This window comes from Chelmon rostratus, chromosome 15 (assembly GCF_017976325.1).
Source record: "Chelmon rostratus isolate fCheRos1 chromosome 15, fCheRos1.pri, whole genome shotgun sequence".
Classification (NCBI taxonomy): Eukaryota; Metazoa; Chordata; class Actinopteri; order Chaetodontiformes; family Chaetodontidae; genus Chelmon; species Chelmon rostratus.
This window is the reverse complement of record NC_055672.1, coordinates 16,574,985-16,595,334: the sequence shown is the minus strand read 5'-3', so window position 1 is coordinate 16,595,334 and position 20,350 is coordinate 16,574,985. Positions and strand designations below refer to the sequence as shown.

Here is a 20,350-nt window from a genome sequence, read left to right as displayed (position 1 = left end):
GGTGATCCAATACATGAATGTACAACTAATATCCAGTATTAAACCACACCTACAAGCCCAGCTGGAATGTAAATGGAGGAGCCAGAGGAGAACAATAAGACCTGACAAGCATGATCAGGGTAAACCCTGTGCAGTGTAAGACGAGCAGATTTTGCAGAATACTTTTGTGCATTACATAATAGAGGATGCTCATGTCTGGGCTTGTGACTTTTGTTTTATACTGACTGAACAATCCTAGACTGTTTCTCAAAGCGGCTCTGAATTAATACCTCCCACAATAAATGGCACTTACAACTGAATGTAAGATAATGTCTTGAGTACGCGGGTTCTTGTTGTTCAGGTTATGGCTGCATAACAAAAGACACTGCTGTGACAGCTGGATTATAGCTTGACATATTTGAGATAATGGATAAACCTGAGGACAGATGTGTTGATTGTGATCTGGGCATACAGTGACAAAGCACTGATGATATTTGATTTGACACAAACTGCAAAAAGTATATTTCATGAAAATGTAATTTGGCTTGAAGTGGCAGTTGTGGTGTTAGTTTATGCAAGGTTCTCAAGTTATATGATCCTAGCATTGAGCAGATAAGAGTTCAGTTCTTTGGGTGATGAAAGACAGGCACAAGGGACATTAGAAGCCACTGCAGTAGTTCTATTTTAGTTGAAGAAGTTGCCAAATTGTCTTTAGGGAAAAATGTGAATGCCTTGTAACACAGTAAGCAAACAGAACATTTGTCACTGTTCCTGAGGGTAGATTACACAGAAACAAAATGCAATTCCACTACAATGTCTCTCACAGTCAGATAAGCAATAAAACACAGCGACTACAATGAACATTAATAAAATACAGGCTATCAGGGAACATTTCTTAAACCATAAACGACCATAAACTTGGCCCCTGTCTTGATAAGTGCAGCAGGAGGTCATACCCACACCTGTCTGGCCATCTGACTGCCCTGGTTTGAGTCGTATGTATTAATCCCTAATAATATAAATTTATACAAACGATCAGAGTCTACTCTTACCACGATAGCTTTGTATGCTGACAAGTGGCTCCCACTGGAAGGAGCAAAGATGCGACTAGCTCCTCGGGATTTTGTCTCTACCTTGGCGCTGTCTGGCGGTGACGTCATTGTCCCCTCCTGTGTTTCTTCCTCCCATCGCACTCAAATGCAGCTGCGCCATTTCTCCTTTGTCCATTGAAGGGGGAAAGACGACTTGCAACGAAAAGACAGCCAGGGGGCTTTGCAACTTGGTCGTTTACGCCACAGTCGGATGGTGCTGTTATCTTCTTAGCTGCAGGTTCCACTAAGCTAAAGGAAGCTAACGATCCTAGCAAGACTTCGCTGGTTAATCTAGCCGCGCTAGTGCCTTATGAGCCAAGCGAATGCTAATAAGAGCACATCTGAGTCCACCATAGAGTCTAGCCCAGAAGAGAAGAAAATCAAAATGGAAGATACTAAATACCTCCCGGAGCTTCTGGCGGAAAAGGACAGCTTGGATTCATCGTTCACGCACGCCATGAAACTTATATCCGCAGGTAATGTGACTGCTTGCTAATGCCGACTAGCTAACGGTAGCACAGCGCGCGAGGCCTAGAATGTACAGAGGCCTGAACAATGGTGCAAATAACACGTGGTTGTTAGAGATGTGGGTCAAACCCCCTCTGAAGAAAATATATCAGGTCTGTTTATTTCACCAGAAGTTTCGATAGGATGTAGCAGCATTTTTATGTGTGCAAATATCAGTCTCGTTGAATCAGACGTTAATGTCAGAGTCCATTGAAGAACTAATTCTTCCAAGGCACATTTTTCTATTTCATTTAATACATCGTTGCAATAAAAACTGTTCCTTAAGATTTTGCACAAAAGACTCTTAAGGAATACAGAGAGTAACGTTACGGGCAATGACCCAATAGATAATCAGATAAAAGCAGCACAATACAGAGATGCTTTGTTTTGACTGGCTGCTATGAGGTCAGATACAGGAGATGTGTCCCATGATGGCTTGCATTGGAAATGCAGTGCAATCAGTGTGTCTGGATTGTTCATAGATGGGTCATTACATCTGTGAATGCCAGAAGCTAAATTTAACGTTTTTCTTCTCGCCTGCAGAGATTGAGAGGATCCAGAAAGGTGAAATCAAGAAAGAGCCAGAGAAGGAGACGTATCTGGACCTCTTTGCTACTAAGAACCTGAAACTCAAAGAGCGAGTACTCATTCCTACCAAGCAGTATCCGAGGGTAAGAGTTTTCTTCTGTTTCTCATTCAGGGCTTGGCTACTGTCTGCCCCAAGGTCCTTGGTCACCTAGGCCATTCAGTCAACTGTGTGGGCCCAGTGAGACTTTTTTATGCCCTTCTTTTTTTCACGATGGGGTTAGAAATATAAAACTAAAGCATTTCTCTCCCTCAGTGCTTGGCTTTATAATGTAAACACCATTTGCTCAAGCGTGTGGTACATGTCTGACTAATCCTGTGTATCTGATTGGAGCACCCCATCCTCCTGCCAGCTTTGCTGTCCCAGAATTAGTCAAGTCATGCGCTCTGTGTCCTAAGCCTGTTTCTGCATGAACAATTTTCCAGTAGTCAAAAATGCAGTTTGTGGGGAGAGGGGGCCATGGCAGCTACTCTGGTGTCAGGGAAGGAGTTTTTGTGCTGCACGTGACAACTGTAACCCAATTTCATTTCAGAGCAGACTGCACTTGAGCCCACAACTTCTACCTGCAGCCTGCTTCTCTTTAATAATAACTAAACGTAATATGATGATGCAATTTTTTTTTGCAGGTCAACTTTGTTGGTAAGCTTTTGGGACCTCAGGGCAGCACGATCAAGAGACTTCAGGAAGAGACCGGTGCCAAGATTTCAGTTCTGGGTAAAGGTTCCATGAGGGACAAGAATAAGGTATGTGTAGAATAATTGTCCTTGCTGTACTGTTTAAAGTTGTTGCACCATATTATTCCTCTGGCTGATGTTTTGTGTGATAATTTGTGCCTTGCATTTAATATCATCAGGAGGAAGAGCTGAGGAAGGGTGGTGAGGCCAAATATGCTCACCTGGCCATGGAGCTGCATGTGTTCATTGAGGTGATGGCACCCATACCAGAAGCCTATCTGCGCATGGCTCATGCCATGGAGGAGGTCAAGAAGTTCCTTATCCCCGTATGTGTTCAAGAGAACCTCTTGCATCCTGATTAAAGACACATTTATTTGTACTTCAGACTGAACAATTGCATTCCAGGTATACATGTAATGTCTTCTCTGGCCCTCCCAGGGGACTGCCATGCATAACCGTTTTTGTCTCATCTGTAGGAGCCTGGTGAACATGACCCATACATGGATCCTCACTTCCTGAATGGATCCCAGGATGGGTCAGGCAGGGGGCGAGGTGGTCACCTAGGAAGGGGTAGAGGCGGACCACCTGGTGCTGGAGGACCAAGGTTGGAGCGTGATTCACACTAACTTCTACCATAGTGGATTATAGCATAATCTGGCAACACATGCATTGACCTGTTAAGCATGTGCAAGCGTACACACACTCACTGGAACCATGCAGCAAAACGCACAACACGCCCAACAGACGCTCTTTTGTTGATGCAGCACTCTTTTGTCAGTTTTTTTATGGGTGGTAACATTTTGCAACTTGGATAACTTTCTACAGGGGGCGAGGAATGCCACGGGGGGGCCCTCGAGGTGCGATGCGTGGTGGAGCTCCACGAGGAGGACTAGGACGGGGCAGCGCACCTAGAGGTGCACCATCTGGAAGGGGTGGTCTGCCTTCTGGTCAAAACAGAGGAGGCTCAGCTGCCCGCTCTAGACCCCCTACAGCAGGCGCTCCAAGGATGCTCCCCTCTGCAGCCATGTCCCACCAGCAACACCAGGGTCCTTCTTCTGCATCACAGCCCAAAGCTGATGCCTATGAGGACTATGTAAGTTATTTAAGTTATGGTTAAGTTATGCTCTGCTGTTGGGAAAAGTTGTGACTCCCTTGACACTGTCTTGACAATTAATTTGTTTTTCTGCTAGCCTCCATATGAAGAATCGTATGCAGAACCTGCCTATGAGGGATACGATAGTTACTACAGTCAGCAATCTGCACCTGCGTAAGTCAAAATTCATTTGGGTCACTATCTGCCCATTTACCCAGACTCTTTAAATTGGAGGAGTACCGTATTAACACTATTTTCCTGCCCTTAGGGATACTGAATATTATGACTACGGACACGGAGAGGCCCAAGAAACATCATATGAGCCTTATGGTAAGATTGTGAAATTGCCATCAATTTTTGTCTCACCATGTAGCGCACGCTCATTGAGGACCTCTGTGGGGCGCTGATTAGACCTCCTATCTACCTCATTCATTATGTAAACTGATGTTTCGTACCTGTGTTTCTCTTCTCTGTCTTCGTAGCTCAAGACGACTGGGGGGACAACTCATGGTCCAACTCCGGGGCTGGAGGCAAAGCCCCAATGTCCAGGCAGGCAAAGGGATCGTACAGAGAGCATCCATATGGCAGATACTGAACGGCTACTGGTAGAGAGTTGCTATGGCAACTGTCTCAGATTGTAACTCTCTGAACTTTTCACAAGTAATTTCCCTCTCGTCTGCTCCTTTTTTTATGGTTTATTTTATTTTTTGTTTTTAAACTCGGTAGAGACGTTTTTTTGGATGTAACATAGAGTGCCAGAGGAGAAACGTGAACATAAGGTTTTTCATTGTTTACCTGTTTCCATTTAATGTTTGTTTCAGTTGCGTAGTTGGCAGGTCCTAGTCCTGGTCCTAGTGACATAAACTTAACAAAGGAACAAGAGTTTAGTGATATTTGATGGTTATAGTTTCAGTTAACTGTTCCTGAACAAAATGTGGTTGTGGCGACAAACTCCTCTCACCTAGGCTGCATTTTTAAAAGTCCTTCACGACTGGACAAAAATTATTCATAATGCCTCAATGTAACTTCACTATAACTAGAATAGACTTAGTTGCAAACTCAAATACGGCCCTGAGTCGTTTTGATTAAAAACAAAAGTCTCATCACATATTTGTTTATACTACAATACAAATCTAGTCTTGTGAAGTTATAGAATCTCCTAAAATACGATTGTCAAAGAGAAATGCTTCTATTTTTGCCACCATTTACAATTGATATATTAAGATCTGTCGAACTATTACTTCCGAAATCGATTATGATCGACCAATTCTTGTAACGCTTGAAGGATTAATGATCCTTACTGTGTGTAAGAAAGGCTGCAGCCAACTCCAATATTTTGTACATAATCTTAGGACAACTGTGTATGCTTTAAGCCGTGTCGTCTCCAAAATGCATAATGCTTGTGTACTTTTGGCTAAATAGGATACTAAATATATCCCAAAATGTTTTTCTGCAGTGCGTGTTTCAATAAAGTTTCTAGTTTCTTTTTAATCAATCTAAACATGGTATTTTGCCTTTGTTGTACCAAAGGAAAGCCTTCAGTTTGTGAAAGTGGTCCTCAGTGGTTTCTCAACAACGGTGAATAAGCTGTATGTATACACGTCAGCCTGACAAAAGGAAAAAAAAAAAAAACAAAAGCAGTGTTTTCACAATGAGCTTATCCTCTTCGTCTGTCTTAAAAACTACTCTAAATGACACTTGTAATGTCACCTTCAAAAGCAAATAAAGCTCATCATTCCTGGAGGTAATGTGCTGCCAAATACGTGTTTGACTTGAGAGTGATATAGTGCTTGAAAATGTATTGTCATTAACCTTTAGTTAGTTATCTATTCAAGCTCTCAAGAGAGCAATGTATCTTCGGCCACTTGAAATAACTGAATTTCAACAGTATTTCAAATCAAGCTTGCAGGGATCTTACTTGACTTTGATGCAAAGTCATGCTGGCTGGTTTTTATAAAAGAAAAAAATCGCAGAGGAGAGGATTCTAAAAGCCTAAAGATCGCCACAAGAAGGTAAAACTAACCCCAACACTCATTTGTTAGATTTTTTTGTTTTGTTTTCTGTGCAAAATATCAAGTAATGCAAGTCATCCAAAACATATCAAAAACATTGAAGTACAAAATTATGCTATCTGTAGTTATTGCGAGCAAAATAAGCCGTACAAAACAATCAGAAATGGTTGTGATGCAACTCTTGCTCAAATAAAACCAGCAATGGTCCATTCATTTCACTCAATACTTACAATTTCCATCTTGATAAGTTCTGTAGAATGTAGATCAATGAAAATTACTAGTTGCACTCAAAGCGTTAAAAACATCCCATTGGTGGACAAAAACCCTTCAGCTTGAGTTGCATGATACTTTTGTAGTTTAAAGTAGTGTTGCATGTGTGTTGTCCACTGTGTGCATGTAGGTGCACTGCTGCGTCCAACATCTCATTTCTGTTTCTCTTCTTAGGTGGTCAGAGAACTGTGATAGGTGCAGTTGACACACTGAACTCCAGCTCACCAGGCATTTAAGGTCAGTTGGAAAGAAGTTGCAGAAGAGCGTTGGCCTTGAATTTTGCTGTTAAGCTTATTGAATTCTTGTCTCTGTCTTCAACAGGTTGGTTGAAAGTCTCTGGAAAGAGCAGAGGTCTTGCAGTGTCGCTGAGACTGATTGCTTCTTTTATCCCCCGAGGGATTTGTCTGGGTTTAAATTAAGTGTAGAGGGCGCTTCATCTGTCACTAATGAGAAAATGCTCTGCTCTTCTTACATGCAATGAAACAAAGTACATGTTTTTTGTTTATTAAATGTGTCCAGATTAACTATATTTTTACATTAAAGATATTTTAACTGCCCTTTTTATGAAAACATGAAAATAAAGGGTTTTTTGAATGTAATTGTATGTTTTTTTTTAAGATAAGTCAGTTTATATGTGATGGGATCCCCAAAGGTACATTGTTTGCATGAGCTGGATGGTTTCTGAGGTTTCAGTTAGTAAAAGATTTATTCTGCAGTCTGTTCAGCCTACATTATATATACAGACAGGTGACAAAGGAAGAATGAATAAAGTGTCGCAGTAAGGTCCGCAATGTGCTGCCAGAGCAACTTCAGTGCACCTTAGCAGTGATTCTGCAAGTGTCTGGAACTCTATTCTGAGGGATGACCCACCATTCTTGTTAACGATATTCACTCAAGTGGTGTTTTGATGGTAGAGAGTACTGTTAAACATGTTGGTGCAAAATCTCCGATCAGTGTTAGTTTGCATAGATATCTGGTGACTGCGAAGGCACATTGTTTTAACAACCCACCAAATCGTTGAGTGACCCCTCGTGCCATATGGATGCGAGCATCCTGGAGGAGACCACTCATACGGGTAGAAATGTTTCATCGTGGGATAAATGTGATTGCTGAAAACTTGGTGTTGATTTGCAGAGATCCTTTACTCTTAAGGGGACAAGTGAACTTGAACCATGTCAGCAAAACCCTTTCAAAGTCACTCCGATCTCCTGCCATCTTGGTACAAAATCAACTGGGCCTGCAGTGTTTTTATACACACCACAGAGCATGATTGCATGTTAACTGTAACATGCAGTGCTGCTGTGTGGAAGCATCTGCATTTGTTATGTTGCTCTCGTAGACTGTGGATATAGCCCCCAGATCTGAAAGGTGAAGCCAGTGTGGAGGTCATCAGCATTCTTTCTAATGGCCTGCAGAGGGTGACTCCACTGGTTGCAAAAAGAGGTGTGGTTGTAGAGAAATCTTTGAGAAAATGACCCTACTTCTTGATCTATTGCCTCAGTAAACAGTAACTGAACAGTAAAACAGATGATAAAGGAGGGTATACCTTAGAGAGGGGCTAACTTGTGATCGATATCACAGCAACCTGTTAATCAGGTTGATTTTTAATTTGTCATCTGTAAGCCTACATAGAGCCTATTTCTGATGTACTATATGTGAGCTTCTTAAGACTTACTTCTCTGTCACTTTTTACAGATGGCAATAAGTACAAGAGTGAGATTTACCAAAGACAAACTACTGTAAACATGTACTCAACTCTGCCATTTGAAGACCTTCCATGAACAGATCCACACAGATGATTTGTGAAATAAAGAAATTAGGTGTTTAGTATAACAGACAGGCTAAGTTTTAGACTAACTAGGTCACCTCCTTATCAGGAGATTACACAAACACAGCAATACCCTGAGCCTGTGGTGGAAATATTAGAGTTACATACCTCTCCCCAGGATATGCATTTAGTAGTTTGTGTCATATTCCGTGTGAGCTTAAGTAAAGAAAAAGAAAGAAAGAAATCAGTCTGTGATAAACTTTTCAAAAATAATGCATGAGACACTTTCACCATCAGTCCACAGGTTGCAGCAAAACAACTTTATGATGAACAACAAGCAGAATTGTATACACAATATATGCACAGACTTTTATGACCCTGCAGTTGTATTGCAAATGATCATAAACATTTTGTCTATCACCAGAACAAATTTCTTCTCCTTCCTTGTTGGGGTTGTCTGAATATCGGCGGAATGTCCCTTTAACTGATTCTCCTCCCACAGGTCGCTAACATATCCGCGCCCCTATCCATCAGAGGCTAGTTTCACATCAACAATGACTGTCTCCGCGGGTTTCAAAGGAAAACAAACCAGTATTTCAAGACACATTCTGAAAATTTATTGCGTTTAGCTCATTACTTGTGCAGCGGAGCAGCATTTAACACAGACCCTGCCGCTGGTAAGCTTACATTTTCTTGGCCAGCCTGTTCGGAAGGTTGGTGGGAAGCTAGCTAGCTAGTCAGAGGTGCTGTTAGCCTAGGCCTCAATCTTTGTATTTAATCGGCGTGGTGCTGGCGGACAGCTCGGTGTCCGTCGCTCATTGTGTCGGTCCACGCTGTGTTCGCCTCCTGCCTCGTGTCTCAGGTTGAAACGTCTCTCGTGAGCTGTTTGACCCGGGAAGAGAGCAAACGATGCGGCTATCGAGCTAGCTTGTACTACCAGCTTCCGCAAAACTTGCCCCATAAAAACGGGTGCCAAGCAGCTAGTAACAAACATGCTTAACGCTAGCTGTTTTTGATGGACGTCTATGAGCGAAAATTTTTGCACTTCGTTTGATCTGCTCGCGATTGCACGTGTTTTGATTGGCAATCAAATCTTAAAATTGCACAGGTGACATTAATGTTGTTTGTTTTGACTGTGCACCACGCCTTTTCATTCAATCAGATGAGTCTAATCCAGTCACTGACTAACATCATTTCATTACCAACTGCAGATTGACAAATTCTACCCTATGTGATAAATATCACAGACTGATTTTAATCATTTACACCTATTGCTCAATAAATAGTGTTACCTATCTGTTAGATACTTCAGATCTCAAATCACAGTGTGTGACCTACTCTCTTATTGGGAACAGGTACAGGAGCAAGGAGGGAAATCCTTAAAGTAGACTCATAGCTGGCAGAGGTGAGCCGTGGGTGTGTCTGCGATGGCTGGTGGAAGGAGAGGAGCGAACCGCACCACGTACTGCAGACCTCCACTAAGCAGCGAACCAGGCTCGGTCAGCAATGGCAGCCACTCGACCAGCTCCCCGGTCACAGGGGTGCGATCTCGCACAAGGCAAGTCGCACTCTGATGCACCACTGCCAAAGACATGCTGTGAGAGTAAAGAAGTGAAGTGTGTCATACTCCAGCTATCCTACGTTATAACAGAGTAATATGTGTTTTGTTCTGTCGGCAGGAATGGCTCAGGAACATGCATGTCCAGCCCCCCGCTGGCTGCGCAGACGGTGGTTCCTCTGAAGCACTGCAAGATCCCGGACTTGTCTGTTGATCGTAACGTGCTGTTCGAGCTCCATCTTTTCTTCTGCCACCTCATTGCCCTCTTTGTCCATTATGTCAACATCTACAAGACTGTGTGGTGGTACCCGCCGACACACCCTCCGTCACACACATCACTGGTGAGCACTCAGTGGTACAGCTACTGGCTGATCACGTTTATTATGGTTGTCAGTTATTGTTGGGATGCCCTAGATCTACATTGTTTTGAAATTTGCGTATCTTGCTGCAGTGGGTGTGGCGAGAGCAATAAACCTGAATCACTCTTATTATTTACAGAACTTTCACCTTATTGATTATAACATGCTGGTGTTCACAATCATCATACTGGCGAGGAGGTTAATTGCCGCAATTGTTAAAGAGGTAAGAACTCTATTTTTTGCCTTCCGCCTTTTCAGAATGAAGCTTTTGTCCCTGACCTGTGTTTCTATACGTTCAAGTATACAACAGGACAAGTCATGTTAGTCTGTTTGACCCGAGGGTTGGACCCTTTGCAGGACTGAAACCACTACAGATGCTGGAAATACCTGTTTTGTCTCTCTTGTACATCTTTGATGTGTTTCTATGTCGAATAAAAGTATGATGGCATAATTGTATTGATTTAAAGTAAAGTCGACTGCTCTGTCTCCCTGCTCTTCTCTCCCCCAGGCATCTCAGAGTGGGAAGCTATCCTTCCCTCATTCGATCTTTCTCGTGATGGCTCGGTTCGCTGTGCTAACGCTGACAGGCTGGAGCCTGTGCCGCTCCCTCATTTACCTCTTCAGAACCTATTCTGTCCTCAGCCTCCTCTTCCTCTGCTACCCGTGAGTATCCACTGGAAGAAGAAAGAGGCTTGTATTCATAGCAGATACACACACACACACACTGCTGTTCAGTGGATGTGGCACTACCGCCTGAAAGTGAGCTAGTTTTTCACCTAATGGCTGAAGGGCAGTCTCTTTCTTCTGCCTCTTTTAGTAACAGTGGTGTTATTATCTCTGCTTGAAATGCCCTATTTAGACTCATTTCCATGATCTACACTAAATGTGTTTGATGGTTCCATGTTGTCCACACACATTATTGAAGTTCCAGTGTATATTCCTTGTATTTCATAGTTTGTGTTAAGCAGCTTCAGCTGCTGTGGTTCCTTCTGGTGTGTTTGCTTTCATATTTTATGCGTCCATCATGAGCTAGATCTGGTACAGCCGGATATCAGATGTGTTGCATACACTGTACGGTTGGCAAAACCAAGATAGTATTTGAATGACAAAAGTCACTATTCAATTCTTGTTTGCTTGGTCTTTTTGGTGTTTTTTGTCTGTTGAGCATTATAGTGAATTGAAACCCTGCTTTGTTGCATTAGGCTTATTAAATATTAATAACTGAATGCAGGTTGAAATGGAGCCTGAATGATGTTCCTCGCATTTCCTGGTAGGCCTGTTTGTATATATTGTTTGCATTCTGAATCAACAATACTTGCTCACAACGATACTTTGCTCACAGTTTTGCAAAGCCTTGCAAGTCAGTGCTGTGCACACTGTCAGTGTCGACCCTCATATTTAATTGGTTTTTTCACATCAGTGCAGACTCTTGTGCCACACATATACAGTGACATAATATTTGCTCAACTATCCTGGCTGTGTTGATGCAGGGCTTCAGGTGTTGGAGATGTTAATTGTAGCCATTGTTTCCCGCAGATTCGGGATGTATATTCCATTCTTCCGGCTGAGCTGCGACTTCCGTCGAGCAGGTCCGCTATCCCCCATCGCCAGCATCGGCTCAAAGGAGGTGGGCAGCGTGGGCCGGGGCAGGGACTACTTGACTGTGCTGAAGGAGACGTGGAAGCAGCACACCAGTCAGCTGTACGGCGTCCAGGCCATGCCCACTCACGCCTGCTGCCTCTCCCCGGATCTCATCCGCAAGGAGGTAGAGTACCTGAAGATGGACTTCAACTGGAGGATGAAGGAGGTGCTGGTCAGCTCGATGCTCAGTGCTTACTACGTGGCCTTTGTACCAGTCTGGTTTGTCAAGGTGAGAAACTGTTGGACATCCTTAACGGTACAGACACACAGAATCCAGCGAGGACGCATCTGAACGAACCGGACTACTGAAAACCCTGGCTGCAGGGTGACGTACTGTGAGTCAGGCGGTGCTTGGTTTTGGCTCGTCACTGCCTAGTTTGACAGTTTGATCTGATTATCGCGAGCCTGGTGCGTCGCGCTGGACAGACTCATCTGCACAAAGTTGAGGGGAGTCGTGATCGTGCAAATTCTGATATGGTGACTGGTCCTTCAATGTCCTCGATGGCGTATCCATTAGGGATGTGTGCGATTAGCCAGCTAGTTGATTAAATGGTGTCACCTTTGCTATTCGGAACCACAAATAGTAGTCGGTTAAACTTACTATAATTTTATTAATGTACACATTTAAAATACAGGATAATGTGTTCATTATGCATCACAATGATTCCCCTTTACTGGAAAAATCTATCAAAGTCCAACATATTTGTGCTCAATTTTGACTGAAGTTTAAACTTCCGTCTAATTGTCCGGGAAATTTGTTATAAAGCTCAACCCTATTATCTATCATAACACCGGTGGCCGGATCTTTTGCTTTCCATAAAAAATGACTCTGATCCGTCGACTTGACATCCGTCAACGGATCCAATGTGTCTGTACCCAGAGTCTTAATTCTAACTTTTCCAACTTCTTTTTATATGCTTTACTAATACTTCTCGGAGTCTCAATATTTTTCCACCTGTACATTTTCCTCCAGAGTACACAATATGTGGACAAGCGCTGGTCTTGTGAGCTGTTCATCCTGGTGTCTGTCAGCACGTCAGTCATCCTCATGAGGCACTTGTTGCCACCGCGATACTGCGACCTGCTTCACAAAGCTGCGGCTCACCTGGGCTGCTGGCAGAAAGTAGACCCCTCACTCTGCTCCAACGTCCTCCAGCACATGTATGTACTGCTCATAGTGCACTGCTGGGCTTTGGGTCCATTTGAGTCAGGTCCTGGTCTCACTCTGCTGTCTCTTTGCGCAGATGGACAGAGGAGTACATGTGGCCACAGGGGGTCCTGGTCAAACATAATAAGAACGTCTACAAAGCCATGGGGCACTACAATGTTGCAGTTCCATCAGATGTGTCCCATTATCGCTTCTATGTGAGTATTCCTAAATGAACAGGTCCTGCAGAGCAACAGCAGACACCAGAGCTTTCAGAGAGCCTGCACTGACGTAGCCTGTTTTGTGAAATAACTGTGTTATTTAAACAAGGCAGCTCTTTGAACGTGCTTTAACTGATGACATCCTGTGTCTCTCACCCCCCTAGTTCTTCTTCAACAAGCCTTTACGGATATTGAACATACTCATCATCCTGGAAGGTGCCATGATATTCTACCAGCTCTACTCGTTGATATGTTCAGAAAAGTGGCATCAGACGATATCGCTGGCTCTGATCCTGTTCAGCAACTACTACGCCTTCTTCAAGCTCCTCAGAGACAGAATAGTCCTCGGAAAGGCGTACTCGTACTCAAACAGCTCATCGGACCAGAAAGTCAGTTAGACTTAAGTTATTATTGGTCGCATTCACTTTGGAACAACACAAACATGCTTAAGAGCTCTGTATTTTTTCTACAAACTGCATTTTGTGTCACGTTTTTGTTCTGATCTGCCATAATAAAAAGAAATATTTTTGTATTACTTTAAAGGTTTGCCTTGGTTTTATTTGGTTCTTGAATGTGTTTTACATTCTGACCACAAGAGGCTCTTCTGTTTTGTCAGTGGTGAAATTTGCAATGCAAATTTTTTTTAGCAATGAAAGGCAATAAGGATTTGAATCAGATTAACCCTGAATTTTATAGCATTGAAGTATTTTACTTTGAAAACAATTTCGAGCAAAATTCAGTGGTTTGAATTTTGCTCGAGTTAAAAAAAAAATATGTTGCTCAAATTAAGTTGGTCCTCTTCAGATTTGAAAATTCAAGTAAAAAAGGTGCTCAAATTTGACTAGTGACACCCAGACACCAAAGTTCAAGCTTGATCATCCAAGTGACCAAATCAGTCAGACCCATCACGTTGCAGCCTGTCAGTCCTGTGATCTTATGATCATATGATCATGTTAAAAGTAATTCAAACCACATAAACGCAGATGGATGAATTTCTAAGTAAATGTTTCAAATGCTATGAATTCAGTTGAAATTTCAACCCTGGGTATTCAATTGTAATAAAATGTAACAATTTGAAATTCAGTTGTTTATGAAATTCAAATGATCATGGCCTTTCTCTGCATCCATCATACTTCATTCTTTATAAAGCTGGGAGGCTTTCCTAAGAGAGATTTTAACAAAAGAACTGATGCAACCGAGGCCAAGAGAGAATGAATAAAAAATTATAGATCCTACAAGTCTATATACAAGCCAACAGAATATATGTTATACTAGGCCCTCCCTTTTTGGTAAACTCCATACTTGTAAGTTACAGCACAGTCTCCAAGTCCAAGCTGAGTTAACCCTGCTGTCCCCATCAGTTACTTTCTCTATAGAAAGCTCCCTGCGGAGCCGCGAAAAAGAGGAATCCCTCCTCTGTTGCTCTAATTTCTTTTCTTCTAAGAGGTGAGCGAGCTGAGCGTAAGGACAGAAGATCCTGTATGCTGTACAGAGCTGTACTCAACGCCCTTTGAGGCAAATTTGTGCTTGAAGAGAAAACAACTGTTTTCACAGCATGTGTATGCCTGTAAACGGGTCTTTAGAAGACAAAAGATCTTGTGCAGCAGTTTCAGTATAAAGAAGGGAGAGTGCAAAAATCAATAAGTAATCATCAATATAGCTTAAATCCAAACGTCAGCCACTAATCAAGGTTTCCTATTTGGCGTCAACAAAACTAACAATTATTTTCATTGATTATTTTCTCTTTTAATCGATTAGTTGTTTGGTCAGTAAAATGTCAGAAAAATGTCAATCAGTATTTCCCAAAGCCCAAGATGTCACCCTCAAATATCTTGTTTTGCTTGCAACACAAAAATATTTAATTTGCTGTCATAAAGGGGTAAAAAAAAAGGGAAAAAACAGACCTTTTTTATTCGAAAAAAAACCCACTCAAGATTTATCGTTGGCAATTAATCTAATAGTTGATGACTAATCGAATAATCCTTGCAGCAGCAGCAGTGAGTGCTAGTGAAGACAGTGAGACTTGTAAGGACGGATGGAGAACATTGGCGTCACCGTGTGGCCTGGTTGTAGTATCTTCAGCTCCAGAGTAACTAAACCTTTCATGATAGAGCAGGTGATATAAGAAGGATATTTGCAGGGAGCCTACAAGAGCTGATGAGGGTTCAGGCAGCAGTGAGCAGCGTGTTGTGTGCAGCTGTGCCTGCGGGGCTGCACCTCTCCTGCACACAGCGAGGTGGACTGGCCCTTTAAGGAGGATAAAGACGACAGCTTCGCACGAGCCGAGCGCATCGATGTCGCGCGCGCTACGTTTCGCCACTAATTTACGTTGCTGCCGCAGATAATTTAGCGTCGCTCCGGTTTCCAAACAAAGGCGAGTTCACATGAAGTCCGCTTCACCGCTTCACCCGGCAGAAAGAGAGATGTGACGCTGCGCCCAGCCGGTTTGCTCTCCGGTTCGCTGTTGATTCGGTAAGTCTTATTTGTGTCATTCGTGGACGATAAATCTGTTTACACGTCGTCTCTCACACGGAATTTAGCCGTACAGTGCTACAAACTGCTGTCTGCTCACTGTTCTGAAGTCAGCTTTTCGACCGTATTCATACAATACAAAGAAAGAGGGATTTCAGCGAATAAAGTTGCCGTTGTGTATTACTGTAGTGGCCATCTTTGGACTGTAGTTTGAACGGAGGCTGGCGCAGTGTGCCGGAGATAACAGTATAATAGTGAATTCATCCATTGTAATAGGAGAAAGCGTTATTTGGGCCCAGTGCTGAGAGCATAATGACATTAATGCACTCACTCGCTCCGTTAATGGAATATTAAACGACCACTCTAATAGTTCGGAGGTTCTGAGCCTAATGTAAAATACCACATATGTGAACAGAAACACATGCAATCCAATACAAGTCCTGTAATACTACCTTTAATTTGTTTGAGAATATTCAAACTTACTGCAGGACTAATTCTATCTATTGGATCGCCTTACATGCTTTGATTTTTTCGGGCCACTCAAGTTTAAATAGATAAGACCTTTAAACTCCACTCTCCTGCCACGAGGAAAGTCTTTACAATAATGCAGGACATTGATTTTCTCTTACAGCCATTTGTTTGAAAGCTGTGCACATTAAGTCCATTTGTATTACACACAGTATGCTCCTCAAAGGACTTTAGTTCTGCGTCTCGGTTTAATCAATTACCTGTCAATGCGTTCCAGTCATTCAGGTAGTAAAAGATAAAAACAGGGGATTTGCGTTGCATATAATCGGTTTGTTTGGTTGGAAATGTCCTAAAACCAGCCATGCGCCCTCTGTCAGTTCACACACTCACTCAAGGTCTTTCCACTTTGATGCTGCTCTAAAAATATCTTTCTGTGGTGCTGTTTCGCTCACTTTTTGCACTCCAGGGAAGCATTAAGAAGAAAAAAAAGCCCAGAAATTGCTTTCTAATGAACAGTAAATGCAATCCATTTTAAAGCACTAGATAGTCAGATGAGTGGTAAACTCTTCCTCACTGTTACTTAATATTACGATGTAGTAGCACCCCACCAACACTGACTGCTGACTCAGATTATCCTGTGACAGATAAATTGGGGATGCTGTAAAACTAAGCATCGCTGAATTTTTTTTTTTTTTTTTGCAGAGGAGAATCCTGGGCTGCAGCACTCATTTTGGCACAGTCAGGATCTTCCACAGTGCCTTTAGCTCAGGGAGGGGGAAGGCTGCAGTTTCCAACTTCCTACTCTTGCTGTTTCAAGACATCCTGTACATCAGCCGGGCTTCGCCCCCTCGTCTTACCCCGGAGAGCTTCGCTTTAATAAACAGTAATGGAAGACAAACGCAAGAAGCGGAGCCCAAAGGTGTCTCTCCCCCAGCCCCCTCCTCCCCCCATCAACCCCCGCAAACTCTCCGTTCTGCCTGCCAGCAAAAGTGCCACCTTCTCCCTCGGCCTGCCGCAGCCTCCCTCCCCCAAGAACAGAGGCAAGTGTAAGAGGTCCATAGGAGCACCAGGACAGCCCAAAGAGGTGTTCACAGCTGTCGTCGCTCCACCAAAGACCACCAGGTTTGTGTCCCAACGGAGCGGGAAGATCTTCCAGAAACAGTAGTTAGAAACAACTACTGCAAATGCTCTTCACATTTTTTCTCCTTGGTTTTCAACCTGGTTACATTAGATAATGAGAGGGAACATACCGTCTGCCATACCTCAACCACAGCTATGTCTGAGTTTAGTAGAAAAAGTGTATATAATATTGAAAACCACTAACTACTAGATTTTTGGAGTGCATCAGAACACACAGACACACTACACTCACCATTTGCACCGATTGAAATGATTTAAATGAAGGAAAGCTGGACTGTAAGTGTTGTCAATGAGTTTCAGCAACAGATCATGTATAGCCGTGACGTTGTCTGTCTGTTTTTCCTCAGGCCCCACAAGGAGAAGCCAAGGGCCCCACAGCCGGCAGGGCCCAGTAAAGTAGTCCAGTCCTCCCCCCTGCAACACTCCTTTCTCACGGATGTCTCAGATGTGAGAGAGATGGAGGGAGGCCTCCTCAACCTCCTCAACGACTTCCACTCAGGCAAACTACAGGCTTTTGGTAAGATAACCTTGATTAGAGTGGCCACCAAGGGAATATTCTGTTACAGGCTGAAAAGAAAGGCAGTTGAAAAGTGGCGTCGTTACATGAATCAGACTGAAATCAAATAGCTGTGGTGCTATTTTTACACATCTGGTGCCATGGAAATGCTTTTGACTTTGCTGTGATCCTTCAACTAAAACAGATTAGTGAACTCCACTTGTCTGGTTGAACTCGTGTGATTTGCAGGTAAGGTGTGCTCATTTGAGCAGCTGGAGCATGTGCGCGAGATGCAGGAGAAGCTGGCCCGACTGCACTTCAGCCTCGACAGCCATGTGGAGGAGCTTTCAGAGGACCAGAGGAAGTGCGCCTCTGACCACAACCTGGAGCACCTGCTCTGTAACGTAAGCACAAGCCACAACGGCACAAGGTCATCCTCCTGTTTTTTTTTTTTGTTTTTTTTTTTTTCAAAAGAAAAGGCCACATAATTGCAGTGTTCAGAATTTTGGGATATTCAGCACCTTTAGATTTCACTTCTTGCATGGCAAAACTGCCCCCGAGATTACAAAAGTTTCAGTATTGTCTTCGCAATGGTGAAGAAGTCACTGAAACAGCATCATGTGACACAAAAACTGTCCACTGCAAGTCTACTCCAGGTTAGTTGGGTTAGCAAACTTTCGCACCTGAGGCTACAGAGTGAAGCATGAACACTCAGCACTGAGCAATTTCACCAGTGAGAATAACAAAAAAAACAAGCTGTTGTAACATAATGCTTCCATTTCTGTTCTTTTTAAGTGCTTCAGGGGTCAGGAGAGTTGAGGCATTCATCACATGTATGCAGTGTTAATGAGTGGAGCTCATGATTTACAGTATATCGTTGCATAAAACCTTGTTTTTTTTTTTCTTTCACTCTTAGCTGTCAACCTTCAAATAAAGCAGATGTGCCATAAAATGAAAATTCAATATAGCAAAGAATGTCTGAGAATAATCGTACAGAATAAGCAGAGTTCAGTTGTATGCTTTGCAGTTTCTAGTATGTTAAATATTATCCCGCACAAACAGTGATGTGTTGCCCAAGAATGCCTTGAAAGAGTTTCTATTGTTAGCATGTTGTGTGGCTCCCAGTTACGCATGCCGGAGGCTGGTATGCTGGCTGTGGGCAGGTTGCAGTGCGATGTGTGAGGGAAGTGAGAACAAGCCTTCAGCTCATGACAGATACTGCTGCCAGGAATATTTTCTCGCTGTAGCCGCGGTGGCTAATTGTGCCTCAGAGCAGATGGGCTGTGAACTGACTTTCCTGTGTGTGAATAAGAAGGGAAGTTGACCATTTGCTTTTGTAAGCAATGTTGTCGGATGATGGGAGTTCAATTCAAATATTGACCTGACACACACAGGCTGTTATGTAATATGATCACATTTAGCGATTAATGGCCTTGCACTACCACATCCTTTACTGTTTGGCTGTATCTATTTTGCAATACACTTCTCATCCATTTGTTCATTTGTTCCTGCAGCTGGAGGAGCTCAGCACCTCCATGTATCCTTTTCCTAACTGAATACTTATTTCTGGGAATAACCGAGCACTCCGGGCGCAGACACTGGATTTAACTAATCTGTTTTCAGTTCAAAGTCCTTCTGTGTGAATCCTTAACGCGTCCTCGTTCAGACAAAAACTTCACTTGGCTGAGTATCAGGACCTGCCCAAGACATCTGGTCCCTGATGAAGTGAGGTGCAGAGTATGGCGACCACACACTCATCTTCTCCCATCATCTAACCAGCCCAGGTTGCCATGGCATTGATCCAGCTGCCTTAGTAGTAGAATGGAAAGATCCAGAGGGGGGGGGGGGCTGTTTTTCCATTCGGTCTACGAAGCTGAGGGAACAATACAGTGACTCGAAAGCAGCAGAGCATGAAATGAATACTCAACCAAAATCATAAAACCTCCATTCATGGCACAAGAAATGGTCAGAGGGTTTACTGTGTTAGAGGAAACATGTTGATTTCAAGTTTTCACCATGTTCTTGGCATCAACTAACTTGGCTCCAATTATTAGTTTCATCTTTGGTAACATAACTGCGTCCATGTGTAGTCTTTGGTTCTGTAAATATTTTTTTTCTATCACAAAAAGCACATTTCATGACAAGGTGATTAGAATTTGTATCATTTCATAATATGCCTTGTCTTTTGCATAATTTCAAAAAGTGTTTGTCTCTGTCCGCAAAGGTAAAAATTTGAGCCATACTTGAGTAGCAAACATATTTGGTCCTTGTCGACGCCACTGTGGTTAGCTCAGAACTTTAAAGGGAGATTTCACTTTTGCTATTCTTCTGAACACGCTCCCTAATTTGTATATGTTTGCTTTTAAAGTTTAATACTGGAAAACAGACTGGATTTAATAAAAGCAGGGCAAACCTTTGTTATAACTGTATAACTGTGCATTTTAAAGGGACTTTGTGAGGAGACCTAACTGTGTGTTTGACTAACTTATAAAATGGTTTATATCTTTGCCAATGTGCAGTCCAGCTACTGTATCATATATATATATATATATATATATATATATATATATGAGAGAGAGAAAGAGAGATGTCCTTTCTTACCTTCTTTTTTGTTTTTGTGAATGAGGGCCCAGTAGCAGCATCCCTCCCAGCACAAGCTTGCCCCCCCGCTGCAGAAATGCTATAAAATCGCCTACTGTAACATGTAGGTCACAGGGACTCACTTGTCTCCCATGACACTGTGTTGGACAGCACATTCACAGAGTAATGAATCTCTGTACAGTACAATTTCAAAATGGCAGCTACTTTCATAGATTTGCATTGTATTAAATTGAAAACTTGGCAGAGATGCACCTTGGCCATAATATG

General features: G+C 42.8%; 3 protein-coding genes across 4 annotated transcripts; all 3 read left to right on the top strand.

Annotated features, from left to right (window-relative positions):
* The first annotated feature begins 1,173 nt into the window (after positions 1-1,173).
* Positions 1,174-6,790, top strand: khdrbs1a (KH domain containing, RNA binding, signal transduction associated 1a). Of its 2 annotated transcripts, XR_006007437.1 has the most exons (11): positions 1,174-1,546; positions 2,121-2,248; positions 2,790-2,906; positions 3,017-3,163; positions 3,314-3,441; positions 3,663-3,930; positions 4,028-4,104; positions 4,199-4,260; positions 4,413-4,590; positions 6,387-6,449; positions 6,534-6,790. XR_006007437.1 is itself a non-coding variant. In XM_041953624.1 (9 exons), the coding sequence occupies exons 1-9, from the start codon at positions 1,381-1,383 to the stop codon at positions 4,523-4,525; spliced, it is 1,206 nt and encodes a 401-aa protein (XP_041809558.1). In that variant the 5' UTR covers positions 1,174-1,380; the 3' UTR covers positions 4,526-5,597. The 2 variants fall into 2 exon arrangements, 1 of the variants encoding a protein (XP_041809558.1); XM_041953624.1 differs by lacking the exons at positions 6,387-6,449; positions 6,534-6,790 and having other exon boundaries at positions 4,413-5,597.
* Positions 6,791-8,496: 1,706 nt separating this feature from the next.
* Positions 8,497-13,442, top strand: tmem39b (transmembrane protein 39B). Its single transcript, XM_041953977.1, has 9 exons — positions 8,497-8,657; positions 9,336-9,538; positions 9,660-9,879; positions 10,037-10,120; positions 10,406-10,560; positions 11,434-11,767; positions 12,512-12,699; positions 12,783-12,903; positions 13,071-13,442. Exons 2-9 carry the CDS (start codon positions 9,408-9,410, stop codon positions 13,302-13,304), a joined length of 1,467 nt encoding a protein of 488 aa, XP_041809911.1. The 5' UTR covers positions 8,497-8,657; positions 9,336-9,407; the 3' UTR covers positions 13,305-13,442.
* A 1,785-nt stretch (positions 13,443-15,227) lies between these two features.
* On the top strand, positions 15,228-20,146 carry ccdc28b (coiled-coil domain containing 28B). Its single transcript, XM_041954328.1, has 6 exons — positions 15,228-15,378; positions 16,549-16,968; positions 17,334-17,503; positions 17,732-17,886; positions 18,997-19,019; positions 19,149-20,146. The coding sequence occupies exons 2-6, from the start codon at positions 16,733-16,735 to the stop codon at positions 19,201-19,203; spliced, it is 639 nt and encodes a 212-aa protein (XP_041810262.1). The 5' UTR covers positions 15,228-15,378; positions 16,549-16,732; the 3' UTR covers positions 19,204-20,146.
* The last annotated feature ends 204 nt before the right edge of the window (positions 20,147-20,350 follow it).